The sequence below is a fragment of the Chroicocephalus ridibundus genome, chromosome 11 (genome assembly GCF_963924245.1).
Source record: "Chroicocephalus ridibundus chromosome 11, bChrRid1.1, whole genome shotgun sequence".
NCBI classification, from domain to species: Eukaryota; Metazoa; Chordata; class Aves; order Charadriiformes; family Laridae; genus Chroicocephalus; species Chroicocephalus ridibundus.
This window is the reverse complement of record NC_086294.1, coordinates 730932-758155: the sequence shown is the minus strand read 5'-3', so window position 1 is coordinate 758155 and position 27224 is coordinate 730932. Positions and strand designations below refer to the sequence as shown.

General features: G+C 54.6%; 2 protein-coding genes across 3 annotated transcripts in view; one reads left to right on the top strand and one right to left on the bottom strand.

The window, feature by feature from the left end:
• Positions 1-16898, top strand: part of CYSTM1 (cysteine rich transmembrane module containing 1) — a 28776-nt gene extending 11878 nt beyond the window's left edge. For both annotated transcript variants that reach the window (XM_063348941.1, XM_063348940.1), the window contains exons 2-3: positions 57-304; positions 16448-16898. In XM_063348941.1, the coding sequence (XP_063205011.1) occupies positions 76-304; positions 16448-16554 (336 nt within the window). In that variant the 5' untranslated portion in view covers positions 57-75 and the 3' untranslated portion in view covers positions 16555-16898. The remainder of the gene's footprint in view (positions 1-56; positions 305-16447) is intronic.
• Positions 16899-20141: 3243 nt separating this feature from the next.
• The window catches only part of PFDN1 (prefoldin subunit 1), a 34779-nt gene continuing 27696 nt past the window's right edge, over positions 20142-27224 (bottom strand). The window contains exon 4 of the mRNA XM_063348827.1: positions 20142-20361. Within this exon, the coding sequence (XP_063204897.1) occupies positions 20278-20361 (84 nt within the window). The 3' untranslated portion in view covers positions 20142-20277. The remainder of the gene's footprint in view (positions 20362-27224) is intronic.

Genomic DNA, 27224 nt, shown 5'->3' with positions numbered 1-27224 from the left:
TGGATGAAGCGGACAAAAGCAAACCAGTTCTTCTGTTTGTTTTCCTTCTTCTGCAGGACAGATTGTGCATCCCACATGAACTACGAAAATCCTCCACCTTACCCTGGCCCGGGCCCAACTGCCCCTTACCCACCCTATGCACAGCAACCGGGTGGTCCTCCTGGCCCGTACCCAGGCTATCCTCCCGGACCTACTGGGCCATACCAGCCAGGCCAGCCAGGTTATCAAGGTTATCCTCAGTATGGGTGGCAAAACGCACCTCCGCCTCCAGGACCAGTGTATGCAGATGGGCCTAAAAACACAGGTATGCCTAGTGGCCGTGGGGCGATATAATCGTGACCCTTTCTGGTTTGCAAATGAGTGAGTATGTGTTGACCTTAAAATAATATGGTGGAGACTTGTTTGAAGTAGCGATTCTGTTTGTAGACTCTTTTCCTGCTTTATTTTGCTGTTATGTCTCTGACAGGTCTCTGCCTGTTGGAAGATACTGCTGGACATCCGTAATGCTGATGCCTCAGGGGAATCCTTATGCTGAGATTGTTATACGTGCTTTTTGCTGGCCTTAGGTTTGCCACAACTCTCATTCTGTCTGTCTTTTGGTTGATAAGCTTCACCTGAAGACCGCACAGTTAAAGCTTGTAATATGCAAGTGTACAGTTCCTACTAAATCAGTGTGCATCCGTTTTCTTGAGCCCATCGATATCTGTTCAAGTTATCTAATAGCGCCATTGAAACCGTTCCTGGGCTTTTGGTTTTCTTTGGAGGCTATTATTGTTCTGTGGAAAAGCACAGATTTCTGGGGAAAGGGAGGACAGTGTAACTTATCTTGGTAGCTAGCTGGTCCATCTGTTGTGCCACATCCTTTCAGTATGGTATGCTGGTTTACTCTGGCACCCATAGCTCTCGTGGGGCTCGCTGCAGTGCTTGGTGCAGGCTCAAATTGTCAGAGGAGGGCTGAGAAGATGATTGAGGGACCAGAGCATCTTTATATGAGGAGAAGCTGAGAGAGGTGGGACTGTTCAGCCTCAAGAAGAAAAGACTCGGGACAGGGAAGGGGTGGGGGGCAGCTATCCATGCGTATAAATGCTTGATGGGAGGGAATGAAGAAGAGGGAGCTGGACTCTTCTCAGGTGTGTCCAGTGACAGGACTGGAGACAACGAGCACAAACTGAAACATGGGGCGTTCCTTCTGAACACAAGACGATGCTTTTCTACTGTGAGAGTGATCAAGCACTGGCACAGGTTGCCCAGAGAAGCAGTGGAGTCTCCATCTTTGGAGATACTCAAAACCTGGCTGGACGATGGTCCTGGGCAGCGTGCTGTAGCTGACCCTACTTGAGCACAGGGGTTGAACCAGATATCTCCAGAGTTCCCTTCCAACCTCAACTCTAGGATTCTCACAAGGCTGAGTTGTGGTCCTTTTCCCCATTAGAAAGAGGAGGATTTAGCTTGGGTTTTTTTGTTAACTCTTTGTCTTGCTGGTAAGGACACTTGCATAGAGACTGAGTTTATTCTCATCAGTTTCACAGGCTTTGGTTGTAAAATCTCTGCTCGTTCATCTTGGGGTGTACTCGCCCCCTCACCGTCAGCACAGGGACTCACGCTGTCATGCCAACTCCAGTGCTGCCTTTCAGGCTTGAAGAAGCCTGAAAGATAAAGATCCTCATCCAGACTGGGGAGCCAGAAACCATCATCACCTCTCTTCCTGCGTTGCAGTGAATATCACAAACAGACCTGAGCTGTTGAGAAGAGTCTTAAGTACCTGTAGGTGTTCTGGCTGTCTTCGGGGAGCAGCAGATGTTGCCAGAGCTACCAAGGGGGCTGTTCTGCAGGAGGGAGTGTGGGGGGCACTTCTGTAGAGGCACTGTGCTTTAGGTGGGACCTGCTCTCAGGAAGGAAAGGAGACACTCAGGGTTTGCATGTGCTGGGTGTGTCTGGCATGGTCATGGACAGATGAACCTGGGGTGGAAAAGAAAAATCAGACTAACATGTACCTCAAATCAAAACCTAAGTCGGTGCGTTACAGCTGTGCGGGGACTTTGGGTACTGGTACTGTAGAGACTGATGAAGTGGGTATCAAAGCTGACATCACTTGGAAAGTTGTCAAGACTCAGACAATTCCCCCAAGGCCTTTACCACTATGTGAAACCGTCTTTGGCCGTTGCACATTAAGGTCATTCTCAACATACTGTTGTTGCCATGGCTTGGGACAACACGCGCTTGGGGCCTGCTCAGGGCTGAGGTCTATACGCATTTTCTGCATTTTGAGATAACTGCCAGCTGCGCGCCTCTACCACTTCACGTTACTCTGACTCAGCAGTGCACTGTGACAAAGGTCTTCTCAAAGCCCTGAGTTTTTGGGAAGCTGAAGCTTGAGAAGTTCCCAGCAAGAGTATTTCACTGTCGTGAATCCAAAGGAGACTTGACATAGGTGGGTGGACAGGCTGAACTGTGGAGAGAACATTTTCAAGAACTTTTTTTTGCTGCAAATGGTGGACTACTGGACCAGTGTATATAAAAGCATCCCTGGATTTATATCTGATGCAAGATGTCAGGAATGCTCTGGTTTGGGTCTGGCCGGAGGACCCAAATATAAGCAGTGAACAATGGGTGTGAGTGAGTAAGAACCTGAATGAGTGGAAGTCATGAGTTCAGCTTCCTCTGTAAAAGAGTGAAAACCTTAAGGGCTTTCCTTTGAGAAGGAGCGGGTAGCAGCCTGGTGATACTTCCCACCACTACTACCTCACGGACTCGAAGTGTAATTGGGGTTTTCCCTGGGAAATGCACAGTTTTGGGGTGGCTAACAGGCATTTCTCAGTACTGGGGGAGAAAAAAAATTCCTTGTTTCCCAGGTAGAACGTCTTTGGTTAGTGCAAGTGTCACTTTGCTGCTATAGCCACAAAAAGGGATATGCTAGCAGAAGCTGAAGGGAGAGTGAGTCTGCTGCCTTGGACAGTCTGGCTTTGAGCCAGATCTGCTGCCTTGGAGGCTTAAAGGATCTCATATCAGACTGGATCAGGGAACCGATGACACTGAATGTCCTCTGCTTAGATCAGGTCTCTGCTCTGCTTGCACACCTGTGGGCCAGCACAAGGGAGTAGGCTGGGAGATGAGAGAGGACGTGTGTCTAAGTGTTTGAGTGCGTCTTCACTGAGAGGCCAGGTTTATGCTGCAGGAAGAATGGTTTCGTTGCTAAACCAAAGCTAACACAACTGCAATTCTGCAGAAGCAGCACCCTAACCCCGAAACCAAAGGTCTTCTGGTAAGTCCTGTCTTCGAACTGCTACCTATAGCCATATCTGGCCTCTGAACCCACCTCGGGAGCCTCCAATTTGCATTGCTTTTGTTGAAGTGGATGTAATGTACAAAACCATTTATTAATGTCAGCAAAATGAAGTCAGGGCTGTAACTTTGTGTTTTTCTGCAAAAGCTTTTCCTTTTTCTTGATTCTGCCTCTGTTAAACACCCTTTTTCCTCCTTGCTCCTTTTTGGCCAGTGTGTCAACCCGGAACCTGATATCTTTAACAGAAGTCTTCTGAGATAGCTTTCAATGAGGTTTTGTTTAATGGTCACCCCCAGGAGTGTCTAACATAGAATGGGTGTCCCTAAAAAAAGCTAATTTTTAAAAAATCTGTTATACCATTACTGTATGTCTGTTGGTGTGGCTGAACCTCTGATATAAAAAAAATTGACATCTAAATTTAATCAAGTCGTTACAGTCTGCCTAGCTGGTCTGAGACATGATTTAATGTGGTTTGTCAGTTCTCGTGGTGTTTCCAAGCAGTTATCTGGGAAGAGCTACTGTGTGGGTGCTTTCCTTTCAGAGCAGATGTTTTGCTCTCCTAGGTGACGTTGCTTAATCTAATGAATTAAGCTGCTGCAAGTAATGCATTAGTATTTCTGAACAAATGTGTCCACACTGAAAAGTGGGAAATTTGCTATACTCTAAATTTTATGCTTTAAGTTATTTTACTATGTAGGCAAACTGCAAAGTAAGCTCTTATATTATGGATCGCAGCCAGTGTGCTAATGTGTGGAAGTAATTATGAATCATATTTTGGTCTTGAGTGGATCACACAGATGGAAATAATTACTGCTGAGCTTTCAAAATGTGACAATAAAGTAGCATTTCATGGTGGCAGTGTTTTTTAATCGAACAATTTGTGGACTGTCTGGAGTAGCAATGGACGTAGCTTGTCCAGCTGGCCCATGGAGAAGAAAAATAACCTCATATTGCTCACTGTCTGTATTAAAAAGAAAGCTGCATATGAGATGTAACAGGAAAATTCCTTAAACTTAGTATTGGCTTTGTCACCCATGCTGTAGAAGAGCTCATGAACCCCCGAGCCTTGTTTCAAAGCCTGCTGTTGATGGACTCTTCAGGCTGAGCAGCACAGGCATGAGTTACGCTGGCTGTGCGTGGCATGCATGCTGCAGCCATGCTTCTCCCCAGCCACAGCGCCTGTTCCTCTGTATCCTCAGGAGACAGGAGCTGTAAGCCCAGGCTGGAGAGTTTGTCCCTTCCTGTTGGGGTAATGCTTGGCAAAGGTAGAAAACATCTAGGCTGGAAAGAGAAAGTGGGAGTGAGGACAGGTATCCTGGGAAGCGTATAGGGATGCTGCCCAGTTGTGTAGAGTTTGGGTCAGGAAGGCCAAGGCGCATCTGGAGCTGAACTCAGCAAGGGATGCAAAGACTAATAAGAAGGATTTCTAGAGGTATGTCAAAGGAAAGTCAAAAAAAGTGTACCTCCCCGTACACTGGCAAACTGCTAACAACAGAAGAGAAGGCTGAGATACTCAACTCTTGCCTCGGTCTTCGCTGGCAATCTCTCTCCCCACACATCTCAAGTGGATGAACCGCAAGGCAGGGACTAGGGGAGCAAAGTCCCTCCCAATGTAAGAGAAGATCAGGTTTGTGACTGCTTGAGGAACCTGAATATACAGAAGTCTATGGGACCTGATGGGATGTGTCCCAGAGTCGTGAGGGAACTGGATGATGTAGTTGCCAGGCGACTCTCCGTGGTATTGGAAAAGTCATGGCAGTCAGGTGAAGTCCCCGGTGACTGGAAAAAGGGAAACATTGCACCCATTTTTAAAAAGGGCAGAAAGGAGGACCCTGGGAACTACTGACCTGTCAGCCTCACCTCTGTGCCTGGGGAGATCATGGAACAGATCCTCCTTGAAGCTAGTCTAAGGCACATGGAAGACAGGGAAGTGATTCGAGACAGCCAGCATGGCTTCACCAAGGGCAAGTCTTGCTTGACCAACCTAGTGGCTTTCTGAGATGGAGTGACTACACCAGTGGAGCTATGGATGAGGGAAGAGCTATGGATGTCATCTATCTGGACTTGTGTAAGGCCTTTGACACCATCCCCTACAACATCCTTCTCTCTGAATTGGGAAAATATGGATTTGATGGGTGGACTGTTTGGTGGATGAGGAATTGGCTGGATGATTGCATCTAGAGGGTGGTGGTCAATGGCTCAATGTCCAGATGGAGATTGGTGGTGAGTGGTGTCAGGGGTCCGTATTGGGGCCAGTGCTGTTCAATATATTCATCAATGACGTAGGCAGTGGGATTGAGTGCACCCTCAGCAAGTTTGCTGATGACGCCAAGCTGAGTGGTGTGGTTGACGCGCCTGAGGGACGAGATGCCATCCGGAGGGACCTGGGCAAGCTCAGGAAGTGAGCTCGTGTGAACGTCATGAGGTTCAACAAGGCCAAGTGCAGGGTCCTGCATGTGGGTCAGGGCTACCCCCTGGTATCAATACAGGCTGGGGGATGAAAAGATTGAGAGCAGCCCTGAGGAGAAGGACTTGGGCATAGTGGTGGGTGAAAAGCTGGACAAGAGACAGCAGTGTGTGTTCGCAGCCCGGAAGGCTGACCATATCTTGGGCCGCATCAAAAGAAGCGTGGCGAGCAGGTCGAGGGAGGTGATTCTGCCACTCTCTCTCATGAGACCCCATGTGGAGTACTGTGTCCAGCTCTAGGGCGTTCAGCACAGGAGAAACATGGACCTGTTGGAGCAGGTCCAGAGGAGGCCACAAAAATGATCAGAGAGATGGAACACCTCTCCTATGAGGACAGGCTGAGAGAGTCAGGGTTCTTCAACCTCGAGAAGAGAAGGCTCCGGGGAGACCTTATAGTGGCCTTCAGTACTTAAAGGGGGCCTACAGGAAAGATGGGGACAGACATTTTATCAGGGCCGGTAGCAATGGGACAAGAGGTAACAGTTTTAAACTAAAAGAGGATGATTTAGACTACATACAAGAAATAAATGCTTTACTCTGAGAGTGGTAAAACCCTAGCCCAGGTTGTCCATGGAGGTGGTAGATGCTTCATCCCTGGAAACATTCAAGGCCGGGTTGGATGGGGCTCCGAGGAACCTGATCTAGTTGAAGATGTCCGTGCTCATTGTGTGGGGTTTGGACTAGATGTCTTTAAAGGTCCCTTCCAACCCAAACCATTCTATGATACCCGAAGGCTTGTTGGAGAAAGGTGCAGTCCAGAATAGTGCCAAACAAGAACAAGTATATTCCACTCTAGACTGTGTAGAATTAGTTAGCCATGATGACGGTCTGAGTTGCGGAAATCATCTTGCAATTTATGTGGTAAGACTTAGTGGTGTTGGCCATATGACTCCCCTGTATTACAGCACTTCAAAGAGGGAGGCTGCAGCTGATAATGGCCGCTGGTGCCCCTTTGTCCCTTCTCCCAGAGGGGATGGAGTCCAGCGTGTGCAAGCTTGCACTCCCTCAGAGTCACCCTAGCTACTTCAGCACTGTTGGGCATGAGAGGAGAAACGTATGCTTCTCCTCCAGGTGGAGGAGCAGTGAGACAGAGGCTGGGTCACTTGCTGAGGTGGCACAGAAGACCTCATGGCCATGGCTTTGATGGTGGTTTTTTGTTTGGTGGTGGTTTTTTTTTTTTTTGATAGCTGGCTTCTGGGTTTGCACAGGCTACCAATAGCAAAGTCTCCAAAGAAACAACACTTCTTGCATCTTGCAAGGTCTAATAACTGACTTGGCTGTTGTTCATTAGAAGTAAACAACTTGACCTTTACTTTTAGAGCTGGTAATTTATATCCTGAGCCTGAGGGATATTATCCTTAAGAGTATCTGATTCATCTTCCTAGCTCTGTGAACTGACTCGTGCTGATTTCTGTCTGCAGCTTTCCTGCTGTAAAAACTGAGGGCTGTCTTCTTGTCTGTCCAGGCGTGAGTGCCTGGAACACTGTCGATCTGCCGTTCAGTGTCACACAGTGCTTTGGGTGGGTGGAGGGAACACGCCTGCACTAGAACAAAGCTGGCAAACGTGCAGCAGTAGGAACGTGGTGCCTGTGTGGAGCATGGCATAAGGAGCTGGGCCTTTTTGGGCAGCAGGGGCTTGCTTAGGAGGAAGAAAATATCTCATTTCCCCACCAGTATTTTCATTATAGAATAATTTGGTATCAACTGGCATGAGGAAACAACGGTATCTGCTGACTGGTCAGCAGGTACTTTCTTGTCTATGTAAATTAGAGGTGAATTGTAATGCTGTTGATAATGGTGTGCTTTAAAAAGAAGTGGAATGAGCCAAAGTACAAAGTGACATACTAATTTTGAAAGCACTAGCTGATGTTAGCAATTTGCCCAGCTTAATTTCTCCCCACCCCCCCCATGCCCCACTGGTACATAACAGCGTAATGGATGAAGCTATTCCGTGCTGTGCCAGAGGGAACCAGGCTCTGGCAGCAGCCTTCCTTCCAACCAAAGGCAAACAAAGCCCAGTATTGCCTTTGACCTATTGTACACACAGGGTGGAAACCTTATTTCTGGAAGTTGATTACTTGTAGCAAAGCCGGCTGTGGTAAGAGTAATAGTCACAGTGATGCTGCCTGCCTCCTAATGTTTGTCCAGCTGCAAGAATAAACGGGTGACCTAGATACAGTCACTGCCTTCTGCTAGAGGGATGTATTTTTCCTCTTATGCAGGTCTGAGTGTGGAAAGGAGGGGATCCTAATTGCTCTGGTTAGGCCCTTGCTTCTCAAACCGTGACTGTCAAGCTGAGCCCTCCCCAGGAAAAGTTTATTTGGAGGGCAGAATGTAGCAATTCCAGTAGGTTTTCTCCCCGTATATTTACCCTTTCCAAGCAGTCTGTTGGAGCATTTAGTTTAACTGTTACTATACCTTCAGGACCTGCAACTCCAGATGGCTGATGTCCTGCCAAAAAAAAATTTAAAATCTCATTTGGCAGTTGTCCTCTTATCTGCTTCTCGTACTGTAGTATGCATTAAAACCTCGCGTTCTCTCTCCCTGTATCATACCTCCCTCTGTCCCTGGCTCACGTCATCTGACTGCGCAAACAGCGGGGGCCGTTTACTGGCAAACAGTGCTGTCCTGGGGCTGATGTCTGACCTCACCTTCATTGCTTCTCACCCCCAAGGAGGGCATAATCTGAGAAGAACCTGATGCAAAGAGAAGGATTTCCAATTTCAGGTCCTGTATCTGAAAACGTGCTTCAGACAAACTGGCTAAATGAGTCTAAGGCTGGCACCGTAGCAGATGGAATTAAATGAGGCTGCCCTTCTGGGCAGCCCTTGTCAGCTGGGCACCTGGCCTGGGTGAGAAGCAAAGTGTGTAAGGCCTTTTTCCAGCACTGCAGGCGCTGTGCAGATTGTGGTACTTGAGCCCCGGGGAGATTGCTCAAGGAGACTCCTTCTATGCTGAGTGACTGCTCGCTGTGGCATGTTCCCTTTGCTTTAAAACTGCACTTTGTCCCTCCTGTCTGTCTGCCGGAACACTCTTGCAAGACCCTTGTAAGGCTGAGTTCGTGCTGTGTAAATCACTGCAAGCCAGGTCTTATTTAAATCTAGAACCGATGCTGATTTTCAGTGGAAACACTGACTCAGGCTGAGGAATGTGCTGTTCTCAGCCATGTCGTTGACTTGGTGGAAGATGTCTCCTTGCCTTAACAGTAAACTAAGATTTCACTGATTACAAAAAAAAGTTAGAGGAAGTTCTCAAGTTCTGAACTTTCAGGAGATGTCTCTGTGTCTGTTGCAGTCTAGAATAAACTGAGAGGTCTGAGGCCCTGAATTACTGCACTTTTGAGCTGGGGGGAAGCTGGTTTCTTATATGACACATCTTCTGCACGCTTTCTAACCTGTGTGATGGGGTTTATAGTGCTTTGGAGTGCTGGCTGATGCCTGGTGACATCCTGCAGAGACTCGAGTACTCTAGTACCTAAGGTATGCTTTTCTCCTATGAGGAGTGCCTGTAGCCCTGCTTTTTAGAGATGTTGAATCCTTTCTGGGCACATCTGTGCTCCATAAATGCTGATTAGTATGACTTCAGTTATCTCGGAGATCTCTGAATCCCATCCCTGTGTGCTCAGGTGAGGAAGCTCACCTTGTTCCCAGCCCTGAGCTCAGCTGCAAGAAAATCTTCTGCACAGTTTATGATCAGACGTAACTCGTGCTTGGAGCACATGCAGTGTGCAAGAGGGGAGCAACTTTACTTACCCTTGTGTGAAATGTGGCCAGTGCTGCGTTGGCTCTGGAAAGCTCTCACTTGGCATGGTAATTTCCCTGAAATGTGTTGCCTGTTCAGCTCCCTGAAAGCTGAAACAGCTCTCTAGGGTGACCGTAAGAGCTTCTCAGACTAGCGGGAACTGAAAGGCAGGAATTTTCCTAACCTGCTGGATACAGTCATGCAGCCACGGAAGAGGGCAGGTCTGATACCAGTGTGGGTAGTTACAGATCAGTCACTTCTGCTTGAGTCCAGGCTGAAATCTGGGCTGGGTCAGCAGCAGTCTGGTGGCAGAGGGGATTTGCATGTGAAACTACCCGTACTCACTGCCACTTTGCTTCCTTGATACTTGAGTTTTGCTCAGGTGACTCTGGTGGTAGAGCCTTCTGTGTTTGGAGCTGGGGATTGTGAAACTTGCTCTGAGCGTTTTGCAACTTTGGAATTTTTTTTTTTTTTTTTTTTTTTTTGCTTGGAAGTAGGCTATTGTATTTCCATCTGGCTCTGACTGGTATCTGTTTCAGGAGTGTGCTAAGGTATTTCCTGAAATCTGAATAGGGTGTCAGTAGAGACTGAGCGTACAGTGAAAGCCTCTGGGCAGGAAGGAGTTGGGGGGCCAGGGAATGTGACGTGACAGGCATGAAGCTGTAAAGCGTGGGCAAATATCCCCAGAGAGGAGAAAGAATAATTAAATGCCTTTCTTGACAAGGGAGTTAGATCTCATCTGTGCCCAGACTGTGCCCTGGAGGTCTTGTGGGCAAGGGAGGCCTGTGGCAGAGACGAGACATGTTGGCAGCCAGTATGAAAACTTTAGTTGAAGTCCTTGCATCCCTCTTCCCCAGCCATGCAGTCTCTTCTTCTGCACTTGCTGCCTGTGCGGGGTTTACTCCAGGACACGCGTCTGGCTGGGAGGTCAGGGCTGGGTGTTCCTTCCTCCTGCAGTGCTGGGTCTGCAGCCCCAAAGAGTGGCTCAGAAACACTTGATTTCTAGTCACTGTCACCTCTGCGTCCTTCGGTTGCAGCTAACGCCCTTGTACTGTCTGTCCCTTCTCCTGAACAGAAGGACTTTCACTGGACTTGGGTAAGAACGTTTTGAAGGTCGAACCAGATGCACAGACTGACTTGACTTAGCAATCTGCTGGAGGCAGCGCTTAACCCTGTAAGAAATTATTATTAAAATGGTGTTGTGCAGTCTTAAGCAAGACTTCCTGCTTGCTGGCTGGACAAGCAAAACCAAATCTCTTGGCGCAGAAGCAGCGATAAAACCCACTTTATTTACATGTGGGAAAAGATTTACTGGTCCCTTCTCTACTGTGTGCTTCCTCCCAGATGAGAAGACTGTGGTATTAATACTTCTGCTCTGAACAGCTGTTACCGTGGCAGTCAGCTGTTCAGACACCACGGGACGAGCTTTTGGTCAGCAGTAGCAGTGGTTGGTAAACTGCTGTTGCTGCTTCCTCTTGCGTGCTCCAGGCCTTGCCTAACAGGAGCGTAAGCCTCTTGTGTGCATGCAGAGTGGTTCTGAGTGCCAGCACGCAGCTGGAGCTAAAGAAGAAGTAAACTTCAGGACTTACTGCTTTTCTCATGCTCCTAGCCCTCTCGCCTTAGGAAGAGGAAGGAGTCCCCGCAGCTGGTTGGTGCTAGGCTGGGCCGACGCTGGGGGTGCGCGCGCTTCGCTTCTTCCCAGGCGGCTGACTTCTTGGCTGAGCCTGCCCCTTGGCTTGCCTGAAGTGAGCCCTTGCTTGCTTGTCTGTCTGCCTGGGTGTCATACCTGAAATACCTAGACAAGGGCCAGGGCCCCTGGTGACTGCAGCAAGACTTCTGGGAGGGCTTGCGGAGCTCAAGGGCTCTCGGGTGGCGTCGCTGCCTGCTTTCTGGAAGGGCTCCCCCTGTAAGTAAGTGGGTACCTTAACGGTGACATCTGTGCCTGGCCCCTGGGACAGGATGGGCTGGTTCTATCATCAAAGCCAGTATCCTTGTACTGTGGTCCTTGTAGACCCACTGTGATAAGGAGCGCTACAGTCTAAGGTCGCGATTTTAGTTTATGCCAAACCGGGTGAAAAGTACTGCTCCTGCCTTTCCCTCATGGAGGTAATGATTAACGTATAAATTAGGCATGAGAAGAAACAAAATGTGTATGCTTAAGATAAAGCAGGTTGTACATGAAATAACAAGGTATTGTAGTATTTGTTTTAAAAACAAAGTGGGAGTTATTTGCACTGGATTGTGCAGGCTGGTACTGTGTGATTACAGGGAGTGCTACCATTTTGGGGACAAGCATGATTCATTGTGATCTGTACTCTCTAAGGTTGATTAGAAGATGGGAGGGTCTGCTCAGCTTACACCCTCTCCTATCCTGCTTTAGAAAAAACAATGGAAGCATCAAAACTCGAGCCTAAAACTGAGCGCTGCCTAGTGCCTCCGAGAGAAATCACCCTTGTTCCTCTTCTGTATCGGACCGCCAGTCCCAAAGCGCTAATGGGCATCTGCTCGTTGTGCAAAGGACCCTGCCATGCCATGGGAGATCTTCGGAGTGCCTGACCTTGGTCAAAAAGAGAGGCACAAAGCAGCTAATGAAGTCGCCAGTAAGGCTCGAATTATCTTGGAGGCATTTAGGCTTCTGACAAGAAGCAGAGAAAACCAGCACTTCCCTTAATTGATGTGTTTTGGGTTGGGGTTTTGCTGGCAAAGCTCTTCCAGTAGAAAACCTGATCTCTGTTAACGGAAAGCTGCTGGTTGAAGTGAGTTGGGAAGCCGTGGGGTGGCTTTGCATCAGTAATGTGCTGTGCAAGACTTCCAAAGGGATTTTCAGAGGTTTGGGTAAGGTGCCTAGGGTTTTGCTATGCTGTCTCTCACTGGGCTGCTTACAGGGGATCCTCCACATTTAAAATAGCGCTATTGCATAGGCTGGGAAGAGCGAATAAAGGTGCTACCACACGCTCTTGGTTTCCTTGGGTCCTTCTCTCGCTGTGTTAGTGCTTTGAGGCTGATGATCAGTTGTGCAGTGTCCAGAATGAGAGGACTGGAATAGGATGTCTCCAGCCTAAGGAGAGGCTTGGCCTTCCTTTGAACTGTTGTTTATCCTGTGCATTTTGGCAGCTGTAAGTGAATAAGATGGAGAGCTGTTCTGCTCTTGTCCTCTCCTGTATAACGCCCACACCCAACTGCTTGATGAGAAAAGCTTTTCAGCTTTAATGCTGCATGACTGCGTTTAAAGTTTCTCAGGTAATTTGTCTGGTGACAGCAACAGAGCTACAACTTCTGAAGCATTGATGAAGCTTCAAAGAAAGCGATCATTGAATTCAGACTCTAAGGTGGGTTGGTTTTATTTAGTAGAGTATTGCCCGGATGCTCTCGAAGACTGAAAACTTGCAGTGGCGGCTGTGTTTCCTCTCAAACCACAGCAGCAGCTGACACCAGCTCCTGTGAGCCGGGCGTGCTTGAGAGCTGCCCTCTTGGGACTTGTGCTCCCTCTGGGAGAGAAACTGCAGTGGGAGGCGACAACTTCTCAAATGTGTATTTCAACTGGTCTCCTCTGGGGCTTTCCTTGAATGTGGAAGGCGAATGGATTCAGTAAAGTACCGTAACCCCCTGCATGGGGAAAAATGCAGCTTTTTCTCAGAGCGTTTCTGCAGGAAACGTTGTGCCACAATGTGCTGCTGGCTTAAATGACCTCTGGCTTTTAGCAGAAGAGAGTGCAAGGACCTGGTCTCTTTCCAGTGCTGTTTCACTGTTTCTAACAGAAAGGCCACGGTGAGTCCCGGAAAGGTCTCGACATGGCTGCTGTCCCTTCTCCTGTCCCAGTTGTGCCTGTGTATCAGCCAGTTCAGTGCAGGCCTCTCTGGCCCAAGCTGCCAGCAGCAGTGCCGCGCCGGCCGCTGAAGGTGCTGCTGGCAGGGGAGGAGCGATGCCGGTGGCCGCTGTGACCCACGTGTGATGAGAGGCACCATCCGACGGGAGCGGCCGCGTGGTAGAAGTGCCGCTCTCCCATTGCACAGGCCCAGATTTGGAACAGCCGTTTTGTTGAATATTTCAGCAAGTGTTTCATAACAGCACTTTATACAGCTTTGTCAGCGTGTCCTCAACACTTGGCTGTAGTTTAAAACTTCTAATGGATTAATCATTCATACTTCAGGCAAACTCTTCTCCTGTGCCTGCAGTCGTGGACAGCTTGCTATAAATTGCGCGGGGCAGCATCCATTTCAGCTCTGCTTTGGGGTAGGGAAGGTTCCACAGGCCCATCCTCCAGCAGGGTACAGAGTTAGGCTCAATTGCACTGACTTCCTTGCAAGTCGCCAACTAACCAGTTGGTGTGCTACGATGGAGGACTTGTCAATGTTCGTCTGTCACTTGATAGCTCGCTTCTTCTGCGTGCCCCAGCATTGTTCCTTGGTAGCTTAGAGCTACCAGAAAGTAACGTTGCTTTCACTCTGACAGTAAAGGGCAGCAGTGTTAGAGCTCTTCCCTGCACGGTGCCTCTGCTGCGGCTACAGATGTGGCCACCTTCAGCCAGGGTGAAGATGGGCTTGACTGGGGTGGCCAAAACTTGTAACTGCCCCCCAGCCTGTGGTTTGCACTGCAGTGACGTGGCCTCCTCTGGTCAGCAGGTAGCGGCTGGAGGCCAGCTAGGGCTGCCTGCACTGGGTGGGACGCGCCAGACCCTAGTGCTGACGGGAGAGGGTGTTGTCAGCGTGGGAGCTTGGTCTGTTTTGGCCGCTCCAGCAAGGGAGCCGAGAGTATGTGAGGCACCCCCAGAGCATTGTAACCGTTACGCTGCCCCCCAGATTTGGGAGTGTCATGCGCTGCAGAGCTTTTTTTGGGGCAGGGAAGGGGCATCATGTTCCTCTGGGTTTCACTCAGCCTGAAGCTGCAAGGACTTTGCTCTGGAGCAGGTTCTGCGGTATCTGTTCTCACCGGTGTTTTCCAGAGGTCAGAGTCGCCCTGCTGCCTCCAAGGAACCAGTGCCCCCCCGCAAACATCCTCCCAGACCCCTTTTGCTGTGCAGATCTCTGGATGTCTCAAGGCACTGGGGCACAGTTTTGGGTATGGCAGTGCTCTGTCAGTGGCAATCCAGCCCTCCATGGCACCGAAGCAGGACAGCTTTGAATGGCACCTTGCAGATGGTTAGAAACGAGAGCTGCTCAGGGCTCCAGCGCAGGGAGCTGGTTTGGGAGCTTCCTGAGCAGCCACGGGAAAAGCACGCCAGTGCCTCCTTCAGTCCTCGCAAGCTGAACTTGTCGTGCACAGCCCTGCCCTTCCCGCACCGCTGGGTCGTGCGACTGGCTTCACACGAAGGCGTCGTGCGGCACCAGGGCTCACTTCTCTCGTCGTCGTGGCTCGGTGTGTTAAGCCAGACGGAAGGGCAGCTCTGTCTGCTGCAGGGGAGAACGCTGCTCGGCCGAAGAGGGTGAACGATCAAATGTCAGGGTGTCCGGCTGCCCCCAGCGGTGCTGCTTGGGGAAGGAAAGTGAAACGGCGTGGGCAGCTCTGCTAAGCCAGCTTCTTCGCTGGGCAGCAGGGCACAGCGCCCTTCTTTCCTGCTGCTGTGCCGTTGGTGACCGCGATAGCCCACTGCTCCGGGGACCCAACCGGCCGCTTGATGACAGCTTGCGCCGCACGGAGGTGTACGGGAGCCAGCAGGCCTGGGTCATCTCACCAGGGAGCACAGGCAGCGAAGGGAAAGCTGGTGATACAGTGCTGTCAGACACTCTCAAGTCTTCGTGCTTTTGAATGTGAAGCCTTTGCAAGTCTTTCGTGCATGGTTCTGAGCGCAGTCTGGGGCTGTGGGCAGGTAGGAGGGGCCTGACCAGAGTCCGTGAACGGGACGGGTCTGTGGTCCGCCCTGTGGAAGGGATGGAATAGGCTCTCTTGGATTGCAGGAGGCGGCCAGGGCGCTGGGCTCACAACGTCACTGACCTTGTTCTGCGCTCCTTGCCGGTGGGGCGGTGCTGCTGGCCCTGGCCGTGGGTTGTGGGGAGGGGGTCGTGCAGCCTCCCCCACCCCTGCGGCCACTGCCCCACAGCCTGCAGCACCCCGGGCTGTGCGTGGGAGCCAGGTTTCCACCAGGCCCCCGTCTGCTCCCGCTTGGAGGCGCCTGCTCTGGCTCTGCAAGGGCAGGTGGGGCCAGCAGCTCCTGGGGGAGGAGAGCATGTGGCACCTCTCCTGCTCCGGCACAGCCTGTCACAGCACTGCAGCACGCTGCCACCTCCTTCTGGGGTTGTCTGGAGAAGAGATGTGCTTCCACCCCGACGGTCCTGGAGCAAGGGAACGTCACCACATGCTGTGAGCGAATGCTCCCAGGCAACTGCGGCACCTTGGAGGGGAGGATGGGTAGTGGTGCCGGGCAGTGGCCGGTGCAGCGCACATCATCCTCCACCCATTTTTCTTGAGAAAACTGAAGGAACGAAGGGGTAAAAACGTTTTTCTGAGCACAAAGCACACTGTGGCATGATGGCATGAGCTGTCTCCTGCCCAGGCCTCTGCCTGCCAACAGCCACGCGACTGAAAGCACAGGCTGCCTGCCTGGGTCACAACAAACAGACCCGAGAAAGCTTGAAGGAAGGAAACTGCTGCAGTTCTGGGTGTGACAGCCTGCGCTCAGTGAGGGGGAGCCAGAGGGCAGTGGGGCAGGCAGGGAAGCACTGGCGCTCCTGGGGGGCGGCTCACTTGGGGCGGGGGCTGTCCAGGCTGAGCCTGTTTTCTGGTTCAATAACTGTACGTGGCATAACAGGAGCCTGGTCCTGGCTGACCTGCACCAGCTGCTTGTGTCGAGACTGTGCCTGGCATCGGCTGCGGGAAGAAGTGCTTCCTACCCGGGGACCCTTCCGGCCCAAGGGCTGCTGCGGTATCAGGAGGGGGCCGGGGCCGGCAGACAGGGTTGGTTGGATGCCGCAGGCGTTCTTGCGCCTCTCTCTGACTGACTGAGCTCTCCTGTCCCCGCAGTGTACGTCGTGGAGGAGCGGCGGAGGGACGACACGGGCGAGAGCGCCTGCCTGACGGCGTGCTGGACCGCGCTTTGCTGCTGCTGCCTGTGGGACATGCTGACCTGACTCCGCTGCAGCTGCCTCCCGTACCTCACCGAGTGCTATGCAGGCTCCCCACTCCTCTCCTGACTTCTTTCTGTTACTGTAATCAACGCTCTGCTTTGCACAGCCACGAGTTCCCGTCTGTCAGTCCTAGCGCCTTGTCGGGGTGGGGGGTGCACTCCTTTATTTTAGTAAAGGAAAAAAATCCCTTTTTAATGTTTCTAAGACTTTTGTTGTAACTTTGAAGAATGTGCTAATGGTATATTTCAGCCAAAGGCATTCTGATGAAATGTATATTTATCAGTTGAAATTTTCCTAGTCCTAGAAATGAAGACATACGCAATAATTAAAGGCAACCGTTGATTTTCTTTGGTAGGGCCCGACTGTTTCAATAAATCTGGCCCATAGAGGGTGTGCGTCCCCCGTCACTGTCTGTTCTCAGCCTCCCCCCTGCGCTGACTCTGCAGCAACCATGGTCTTGGCTTTGAGCAGCTTCGCTGCAGAAGTTCGTACCTCCACGCCTGGCGGAGGCCTGGGCTGGGGGGGTCTGGCCCTGCTGTCAGCAGCATCTGGGGGATTTTCTGCGGCAACCTGGTGCCCTGAGAGCCCCGTGAGACCCGCGGGGCTGGGGAGGGCAGAGCACCTGTGTCCGACCCCACCACTGCCCTCGCCCTGCGCACAGCAGCTCAGGTGGGTTTTCGTCCCTCTGCTTACTCAGGGCTGGACGTGCGGGTCCCCTTCTGGGACGGCAGAGAGACGGGTGAAGCGCGTGCTGAGCTGCTGTGTGTGTGCCAGCAGCCCCTGGGGGAGTTCGGGTCCCACTCAGGGGTTCTGAGCCGTGGTTCATCATCCCCCTGAGATCCATCATCAGCCCCTGAGACCCGGCAGCAGGTGCCAGGAGAGGGAAGGGTGGCCCAAGCTAAAGGAGGGTTGTGCATTTTCTGCACCCTAAGGCTCTGCTCCCTCGCTCCTGCAGGGGCCCGGGGCTGGCATCCAGGCCTGAAGGAACCCACGTAGGGACAGGGCTTAGCTGCCAACTGCATGGCAGGGCCGTGGGTGCCACGAGGCTTGCTCAGGCCTCACAAGGCACCTCAGTGGGTTCCTCTGCGCTTTAGTGTCTGGGAGTTCCCTCCTGAGCGGGTGTCTGCCTCCTCTGGCACAGCCCAGCACTCTGTACACCTCCGCTTGGGTCTTAGAAATGCAGTTTTGGGGCTCTGGTCTGGAGCAAGACAATTCGATTTGGGTTGGTGAGGGTCCTGGAGCCTTCCCTTCGAGCCCCCCAAGCAGGCTGCAGCGCTAAGCTCAGCTCTGCTGCCAGAGGCTCCCTGCCCTGGGAACCGTCACTGTCACCTTTGCGGTCACTCTGTCACCTCCCCGGCAGCTCGGCAGCCATCGGGGCTCAGCAGGGTGGTCCCTGGCTCACCCCGCCTTGGCAGGGGGTTAAAAGTGGAGCGTTGAGCTGCCCTGCGCCCATGCCACTGCCTGCACCCTCCCTCCAGCCCCCCGAGTCCTGGCGCGGTGGTCAGCCCACCCCACCTGTCCTTGGCTGCTCCCCAGAAATGGCCTCGCCAGGCACAAGGAAAGCCCCTGGCCCTGTGCGGTCACCCCAGCCACGGGCTGGTTCTTGCCCTGCCTCAGGCAGGAGCTGGTCTGGAGCCATTCCCCCCCCCAGCCCCCAGCGTGGGAAGAAGGGGTGTGGAGTCGCGTTTGCTGTTCTCTGCCTCCTGCTCCGGCAGGTGCCTGCACCACGAACGCCAACCAAGCGGCTCTGGGCCTGGGCTGATGTGGCTGCAGCAGCACACACCCTGCACCCCCCCACCCCCCTGCCACACCACAGTGCCTGGGGACGCCACAGCGCTCACGCTCCACCTGGAAGGGCTGCTGTGGGGGCCAGCCACCCCACACCATGCAAGAGGGCAGCTCGGCTGCCTGGGACTATGGGGCACAGAAACTGGGCTGGGGGTGCTGGAGAAGAGAGGACTCCACCTGCCCCCCGCCGCATGGCGAGACTGGACACCGCTTGTCCCTGTGCCAGCGCTGGAGCGGGGCAGAGGGTGACGCTCAGCCCAGCCCAGTGCAAGGCAGCCCCTGCAGCGGGGAGTCCCTGCCCCCTGAGCCCAGCTGTGGGCTGACCCACCCAGCCCCAGGACCAAAACCGGGGGGGTTGGGGACAGGATGGGACGGGGATGGGAATGGGGACATGGGACACCTGGTCTGGGTGTCCCCACCCCTGCTGGGTGCTGCCAAGCGTGGCACCTGGCGTAGGCCAGCCAGCACCGGAGCCAAGGCTGGGCAGCAGCAGAGGTGAGGCTGGTGGGCAGGTATGGGCTGAAGCAGCTCTGCACACCCACATGGACGCTCAGAGACCCAGTGAGGGGCAGGGGGGAGCCCACGTAACCCCCAGCCAGCCGCCTCCCAGACCCATCACAGGGACTGTCAGTGCCCCAGAGGCCCAGCCACGAGCCCGGAGGATCCCATGGGCACAATGGCAGGCAGGAACCCAACCCAAGGACACCAGAGCACCTTGTCCAGGGCCTTTCCCAGAGAGCTTCTGCCCTGTGCCCGGGCTGTGCCCTCTCCCCTGCGTGACCCAGCGCAGCTCTCCGGAGCACCTTTTGGAATAAGGGGTTGACATCTGGTGTGGGACACCGCAGGGAAAAGCTGTTTGGGATTGCACAGGACTTGTTATGGGATGTTTAGTGGAGGTGCAGACAGAGGTGCAGGTGATTTTGGCTGGAACAAGTATGAAAAAGTAGCGAGGGATGGGGCTGAAAGGACCATCGGGTGTTAACGCCCAGCTGGTGGGTACGCTTGCCCAGAGCCTGGGCAGCGCAGTCCGTCCAATCTCAGTAAATTGCATTTAAACTCTGTCCTGGGTGAGGGCTCCCTACCGAACGCGCGTGTGCGTGTGCGTGACTGCAGCCAGCGTGTGATCACGGGCAAAGGCGCAGCCAGCGAGGAGGTGACGTGGCCGGGAGCCGGGGGGGGGGAAGCAGGTGGCAAAGGGCCAGCCCAGAGCGTTGACGGCACCCCTGTATCTATGGGGCACGTACGGGGTCAGCAATGGCACCTGGAAAGTCCTGCCCAGCAGGAGAGGAGACGTCCCTGAAGGCTGCATTTCAGAGAAGCACCGACGCCAGGAGCAGGCGCGGGACGAGGCCGGGCTGGTGCACTGCGAGCACGAAGCACAGGGTGGCACTGGCCCGCCATGAGCTCACTGCTGTGCTGGGGCTCTGCCAGGCCTGTGTGTACAAGGAGGGAACCAGGGCCCCTCACGGCTGAGGCAGAATAAATGACCACCCATCGCGGACCTGACGGTGCCCGTGATGGCCAGCCCTGCTCTGCCCGGCCCTGCCAGCCGCCCTTTTCCCCCGCCGCAGTTTCACCAGCCCCACTCCGGCAGAGCGAAGGAGCAAACCTTCCCCGGTGCCCAGCGCGGAGGAACACGCAGCATCTTTCCCGGGGGGGTGGGAGGGGAGGTGAGGGCTACGGCTGCTTTAAAGTGAAGCAGGATTCCCCAGAAGGCCCCCACCCCAAATCCCACCCTTGCCTCCTTTCTCTGTCGAATCCCTGCAGGGCACTCGAAACGCCGACGGGCAGTAGAAACGAGCTCAGGCTTCGCAGCGAATTTTATTGAAACTGGCAGAGAACGGAGGTCGCGCGGCAGGGCAGCGGCGAGCAGCACACAGGCAGAGCTGCCCAAAACCACCCAGAAGGTGTCACGGGAGGCCAGGGGGACCCACACGGCTACTGCGCCCTTCGGGCCATCAGCATTTCCCGGATGTTATCTTCTGCTTCCTTCACGCTCCGCTCCAGGTACGACTTCTTCTGCTGCAAGGCAGAAAACCCAAAGGAGAGTTAAGGTCCCCCCCGGCACTGATGGCACGCGCCCTGGTGCTGGGGCCGAGAGCCACCCAGGGCAGAGCTGAAGCAGCCTGGCTGAGGGCAAGTACCGCCCCACGGCTCTCCCGAAGCGAGGGCAGCAGTCATTCCCTTCCAGAGGCACCTTGGAAGCGTTAATATTTAGCCTGGGCAACATTTACAGAGGCTTTGAATTTTGCTCCCTCTGAAACCTTCTCCTCAGCGCTGGCAGGGCCGCTGCAGCAGCGGAGCCGCACAAAGTCGAGTCATGAACTGTAGCAAGGAAGGAAAAGGAAATCAGATCCCGTAACGCTTGGAGCCTGGAGGGGGAATGAACACGCTGAGGCCTCCTCATGGAGACAACAGCAAAATCCTTTCACACGTGGGTGAAAAAGGCTCTTTTTTCCAGCTGGGCCAGTTTTCTAAACCCAGACCCTCCTTTCTATCAGAAATTCCCTGGCATCATCACCAAATACGTGTGTTTTCTTAATCATCTTTAATTAGGCTAGGCTTGGCTGGGAAGCAGCCCGAAGCTCTGCATCCGAAGATAGGAATTCGGCATGCGGCGTTTTTTCCTGCTAGTCTGGGTGCTCCTAGGTGACTGGAAAAATCAGTGCTTGGCTCTTTTGACTATTTTCTCTGGGTTTCCAAACAACAGCCACAACAGTCTCGGGTGGACGCCAGGCCTGCGGAAGGCACTGGGGTGAGCGCAGGCTGCCCTGTGGCGCAGCAGGCGGAGCACCGCTCCAAACGCAGTTTCGGGAGGGGCTGGGGGGGGGCCCTTGGTGAGGGTCCCCAGGGCTGGGCCTGCGGAGGGCCGTGGGGGGAGCCCCCGGGGACTCCACGGGTGGGACCCGCTGCACACTGGCGCGGGGCTTGCTGTCCTCACAAGGTCCCCTTCTCAGCGAAGCCCGCTGGGGACCGCTGCGGCACAACGCTCCCGCTCCCCCCTCCCCCGGTGGTTACAGCCACCCGCCGAGCACCTTCCCCTGGGCCTGGAGAGCGCCACAGAGCTCGGGCTCCGGGCCAAGCCAATAAATGGCTTGGCCAATAAATAAGCATTGGCAGGATTATTATGAAATTACAGGAGCTCAGGCCTCAGCCTGGAGCATCCTGCCCTGGGCTCCACCAACTGCTCCCCCGGCCCCAGGCAGAGGAGCCCAATACGGCCTGAACGACTTCCAAAGCCCACGGTGAAAGGGGCACAGCCAAGGTCCTCAGCACCGCTCAGCCGCGTGGGGGGCGCTGGCGGAAAGGCTGAAAACACCCGCTGCTCTGGGGCGCTCCCCCAGCTGCCGTCTGGCCGGAGCAGAGCAGCACCCCTGGGCGCAGAGGCAGCAAAAGCACATGCTGTCCTCCAGCGAGCAGCACCCCTGCTGCGGGGGGACGGCCCGAGGGGCTGCATGTGAGCCCGGCGCCTGGCCACCACCGCTGCCAGCTGGCAACAAGCTCCCCTGCCAAGCCTCCCCCTGACTCTCCTGCGAGGCCGTGGGGAGCCGGGACCCATAACGCTGAAAGAAAATTGATTAGCACACGGGACAGCCCCGCGGCCGCCACCCCCCCTCCGTCCCCTCGCAGCAGACCTGTAGTGACACTTCCGTGCACCCAGCTGAAACGCCCGCGCCATGAGGACGCCTCTTCCAGCCCCGTTTCTAAATATGAAAGGGCTTTTATTTGAACAGTAAAGGTTGTTAGCGACAGCGAGGGCCGTGGCATGGCAAAGGGCTCCCGGTCCCTCTCACGCGGTCCCAGGCACGTGGGAGCCCTCTCACTTGCAAGAGCTGCTTTTCAGGAAACCGCTGGGAGAGGAGACGCAGCGCGGGTTGGTTCCTCCTGCCAACGGCTCGCTGACACCCGAGCAGGACTTCTGCCACCGCCGCGCCACTCTCACGCTGCCCGGACAGATGCCGAGGGATTTCACATCCAAGGAAGCGAATCTGAAGGCTTGTGAGGGGAGACAGGTCCCGGAAAACCTGCGTGGGTCTGAGCTCCACCGCACTCCGCTCACCGGAGGAGAGGGGCAGAGCCGGCTTCTGCACACTCGTTTATTACAAAAACATTTTAAGGCAATTTGATTAGCCTATGAAACGGTTGTAGCTTTCTGTCCTCTCCCCTCCCCCTTGTGCCCACCAGGCAGCGGAGGCATTCCCGGAGAGCCGCTCTCCGCAGGCAGGCTGCTCCCAGCAGCGGCGCCGGCAGAGCCAGGCCCTGCCGCCACGCAGGGACCCCACGTGCAGCCAGGAGCCGGCAGTCTGCGCACGACAGCTCTCTCCTGGCACAGCGGGATTTCAAACCCCCCCTGCCAGGAAGCCACGCTGGAGACCATTCGGAGCCCGCTTTTCCGAGGACGAGGGACCCTGAGCGCCAAGGCGGGCGTCCATGTGGCCCACGTGGAGCCGCGCTTGCCCGCTCCTGCGCAGGGGCATGCTCTGCCCTCCCCGGGGGAGCAGTGGGGCCGGAGCTACGCAGCCCAGGGCAAAGGGCCATGGTTTAACACCAGTTCCTTACTCCAGCACCACCTGCAGTCCCGGGCAGGCGAGGCTTCAGGGAATTTCTATTACCCTCAGCCACTCTCCTCGGGCAGTTTCTGGGGCAAGATCTGGGCTGGTCCCGATGCTTTTTACTCCTACCTTACGAAAGCAGCCTCATCTCCGGGCTCAAGCAGCATCCATTGAGCTGGGGGATGAGGATCCCATCAAGGGAAACCCCACACTAGCAGCTGGGGGGGGCTGCAAGCTTCCCAAGCCCTCCTGCAGGCGGGCAGCACGGAGCCAGCGCGGCAGCTGGCTCCCATCTGACCAACAGCCTGAATGGAGGAGCAGACAGACGGTCACTGTGTTTTCCGAGACACGAGGTGTTCCTTCCCAAAGAGCCGTGGCCTGGTTTCTGCTTCGTTAATCACAGGAGAAAGAGCGGGAGCTTGCATGCAAACCCCTCCTCACCATGATTACTGGGGTCTAGACAGGAAACTCCGTCTCTGCCTGGTGCGCCGTGCCAGGGAGCAGCGCTGTGAGCAAGCCGGCTGACACACGCTGCCTACTCCCAGAGACGGTCTGGCAGCACAGCTCTGAACTCACCCTGGAGGCTGTGCCGGTCCAGCCAGATCTGCCAGGCTGGTGGGACCTGCTCCCCTTGGGAGGAACACTACCCAAGCCTTCCAAACCCCACCTCCAAGCTTCCCTGAACTCACAGGCTTTCATTGGCGCTCGGTGTTGACTTGCAGCCCTAGTTAACCCTACATCCTCTGACCCCACGTTCTGGGCCAGCCTGTGCCTGCTAGGTTTTGGCCCATCACCCCATTAGCTCCATAGATTTTCCTGTGAAGGCGCGTTTGCCGCTCCAAGTGTTAATTCTCAGTTGCCGTGCCAAGACAAGCGCAGCTAGAAGCAAATTTCCAGTGCAATACCAGAACTGTGCTGCTGGGTTTGGTCCCTCATGAAAGCCAAGGCTGCTACTGCCTGCAGCCTCTGATATTAGTTTTAACACAAGTTAAGTCCAGTGCTGGCCAGTCAGGAACCCAACGGGACGTGGCAGCACACTGGCCCTGCGTGGCAAGCCACTGACTTTAGAGGCCGCACAACCTACGAGCCCCTGCCCGCTCCCCACACCCGCGGTGCCATAAGCTGATCCCGCTCCCCCACCCAGCAGCTCCCGCGGGCCTCTGGCCAGACGAGGCGATTACCCCAACCAGCGGGAGACATGGCCACTGCCTGAGTCACGGAGTCTCGGGGTAGGACCGAGAAAGGAGACTTGCTTCGGGAAGGTGATGGGGCAAAGGTGACACATGCCACTCAGCTCCCAGAAAAGCCCAAACTCAACGGCTTACAAACGGGGCCGCACGCTGCAGCGAGGACGGGCAGTGAGTGCCACGAGGTGCCGGCGGCTGCCCAGCAGTTACGCAAGGAGCGCGGGGAGGCGGGCAAGGAGGAAATGCAGACAGGACGGCGGGAAGAGGCTGGTCTGTCAGCCGGTGTCTCCGGCTGCAGCGAGGGACCGGTTCCTCCTTTGGGTTCACGATTGCCACATCCACTTGCTAGAGATTTATTTACCACACTGCAAAATACGATTCTTAATAAACTTACTTAAGAGGCACAGCTTCCGAACACCCACTTGGCCGGGGCAGTGAGCACACCCTCCCCACTGGCCTCTGCCCCACTGCGGCTTTCGGAGGTTTCCGAAACATCACTTTGTTTCCCCGACCCACACACGGCGGCTCCCCCGCAGGGAGGTATGACCCGAGGTTGTGGGTCCTGGCAGCGTGCAAGAAGCCTCTCCGCCGCAGCAGCGAGGAAGGGGAGCCGGAGGCCGCCTTGAAGGAAGCGGGATTTGCAGCTCCAGCTTTCCAGGCAGGCAGCACGCTTCACACGCGCTCTGAAATCAAGCCAGCTGCCCTGCTCCAGCGCAGGATCAAGCTCTTGCCACCCTCACTCATTCCCGCCACAGGCCGCCTACCAGTTCTCATCCAAACCCTTATTTGCGGTGACAGCCCCTCGATCTCCTCCCGCCCCGCTCTGTCCCCGCGCAGGAAGGGCACTGCCACCTGCACCGGGGCGTGAGAACAACACACAGCTACCGCGACAGGCTAGCAAGGTCTGCGCCACGCGCAGAACACGACAGGGTGCAAAAGTGCAGCAGATGCCCTCAAAAAGCCAGCGCAGTCAATGCCTCCCAGCCTGGAGTTTCACAATTCCTTTAAACTAATCCCGCTGCCAACAACAGTCACCGTCCCCAGCCAGGAAGGGCTGCAGCACTTGGGAGCAAAACAAACCACAGCCCTGATGATCTGTCTGAAAACTAGCCCCAAAGGAAATGTTCTCACCTAAATCTGCTTTCTGGAAGTAGGTTTGCCATGCTAATGGCTGCCTGGCACGGAGACGGAGGGCGAGAAGAGATTCCCAAGAAGTCTCCTTGGGGCAGCAGAGCCAAACCTACCAGCTGGAGCTGCCAGCACCTCCTGGGAGCTCTGAGGCTCCTCCTGCACATGGTGCCACCAAGCCTGGCCCTTGCTCTCCCCTCCCAGCTCTTGGGAGCCTTCCCCACTTCCAAGCCTTCCTGCAGCCTTCTGAAACCAGTTGCGTGGGGCAAGGGGGTAACCTGTGCCGGGCTTCAGTTTAGCTATGCAGAGTAAAAGCGCTGTCTCCCCTGCGACCAGAGACGCAGACAAAAATAGGACTGGCTGCTCACGCAGCCCCATCCGACAGGCAACGCGTGTCCATCGCCCAGGAACCCTTCCCAGGAGGAGCCGCACAGCCCGGCAGGGAGGGGAGGGGAGGGGAGGGCAGCTGCCTCGTGCGGGACCCCGTAACCCCAGCGAGGATGGGGGGGCTGCAACACTGCTGCCAAGGTGCTCCGCTCTCAGGCAGCTGCAGGCAACGGCTCAGTGCGGCTGCTGCCAGCCCCCGCTGCCTCTTCGTTTCACCCGCGTAGGAAGCGCGAGCTCTTGGAAGCAGCAGCTTGACCGGTCCCAACCAGAGGCTACCTGCGTAGCCGTCCCCCACTGCGCTTGCTTCTTACCGACGTGCACAGGGGCAGCGAGCCTGTGCCCTGGCACTGGTGCTTATGGCAAGAGCAACGCCATAAATACTCGCCCCTGCCATCACCCCCTACCACGGCTCTCCCTGCACTTCACCCCTGCCACCGGCAGCACTTGCTCCCTGACCAGCTCTGTGCTATTTGCTGTTGGCAGCCTCTGCGGAAATACTAGATTTAATGCAAAGACAATTACAGTTCACGCCCCGAAGAAGAAAAGGAGTTGCGGTTAACAGACGTGGCCCGTGGCCTTTTGACACAGTGGGAAATCACCTCCTGCTCAAGCCTCCCACCTCCGTTCCCATTGCATCACGCCGCTAGCGCGGCCGGTGCTTCGCTGGATGATGCATCCAGACCTTACATTCCTGGCAGATTAAAGAGCCAGCATCCACAGATTCCACAGCAAGAAAAAACTATTAATCAGCTCCTCTCGGACAGGCTTTCGATGATCAAAGCAACATACTTCTCCCAGCACTGTGATTCAGACACCTCTGCCTTTACCGAGAGCCGGGCAGCCAGTGGCCAGACCTGCGCGCCTGCAGAGCCTTGTCTAGAGCTGGTGGTTCTGCGCAGCGTCTGACAGCGCGCACGCTCAGCTCCAAAAGCCAAAACAGCACTTCTGCTCTCAGCAGGACACCGATACACAGCAGCAACAGTTTATTCGTGCTGCATTACACCTCGTGCTCACAGCTGAGTTTCCTGTTTCGAGCAGCGGTTTCTCATTCAACATCTACTCCTTTTGCTCTTCAAATTCCACTTCCCTCTCTTCACCTCAGCAAGAGAAAGAGAGCTTCAAACTCTGACCTGCACACCCAAACATGCTTAAACCCAAACAAAAATGTTACCATGGAAATTTAAGGATCTGGTATTGCAATGTGTTCTTATGTCAGCCTTTATTTATTTATTTATTTATTTATTTAGAACTGGTTTTCTACGAGCTTGTTTTACATCCAACTTGTGAGGATGAAACAAGCTGGCAGGTTTCTTCCCAAAGAACACTTCCCTTCCCCACAGCTCACAGCCCACTTGGCTACCAGTCGCCAGATGCTGGCATCCCACTCTCACGCGGCTTTCGTCGAGGAATGCTGCAGAGTCTTCAGGCATGATGCAGCGCCTCAAACGGGAGTCCTGATACAGCTCATCTTGTGACATCGTCTCAATAAACCTGCTAGCTGAGAGTTTCTGTATCTCCCAAAGTTAACCCGGGTCATTTTTGGCATTCCTCGAGGGCTCTGTGTGCGCACTCTTTGGGAAAGTGATCAGCAGATCCTGAGACAGAGCTGGAAGCACACGCGTGTCTGGGG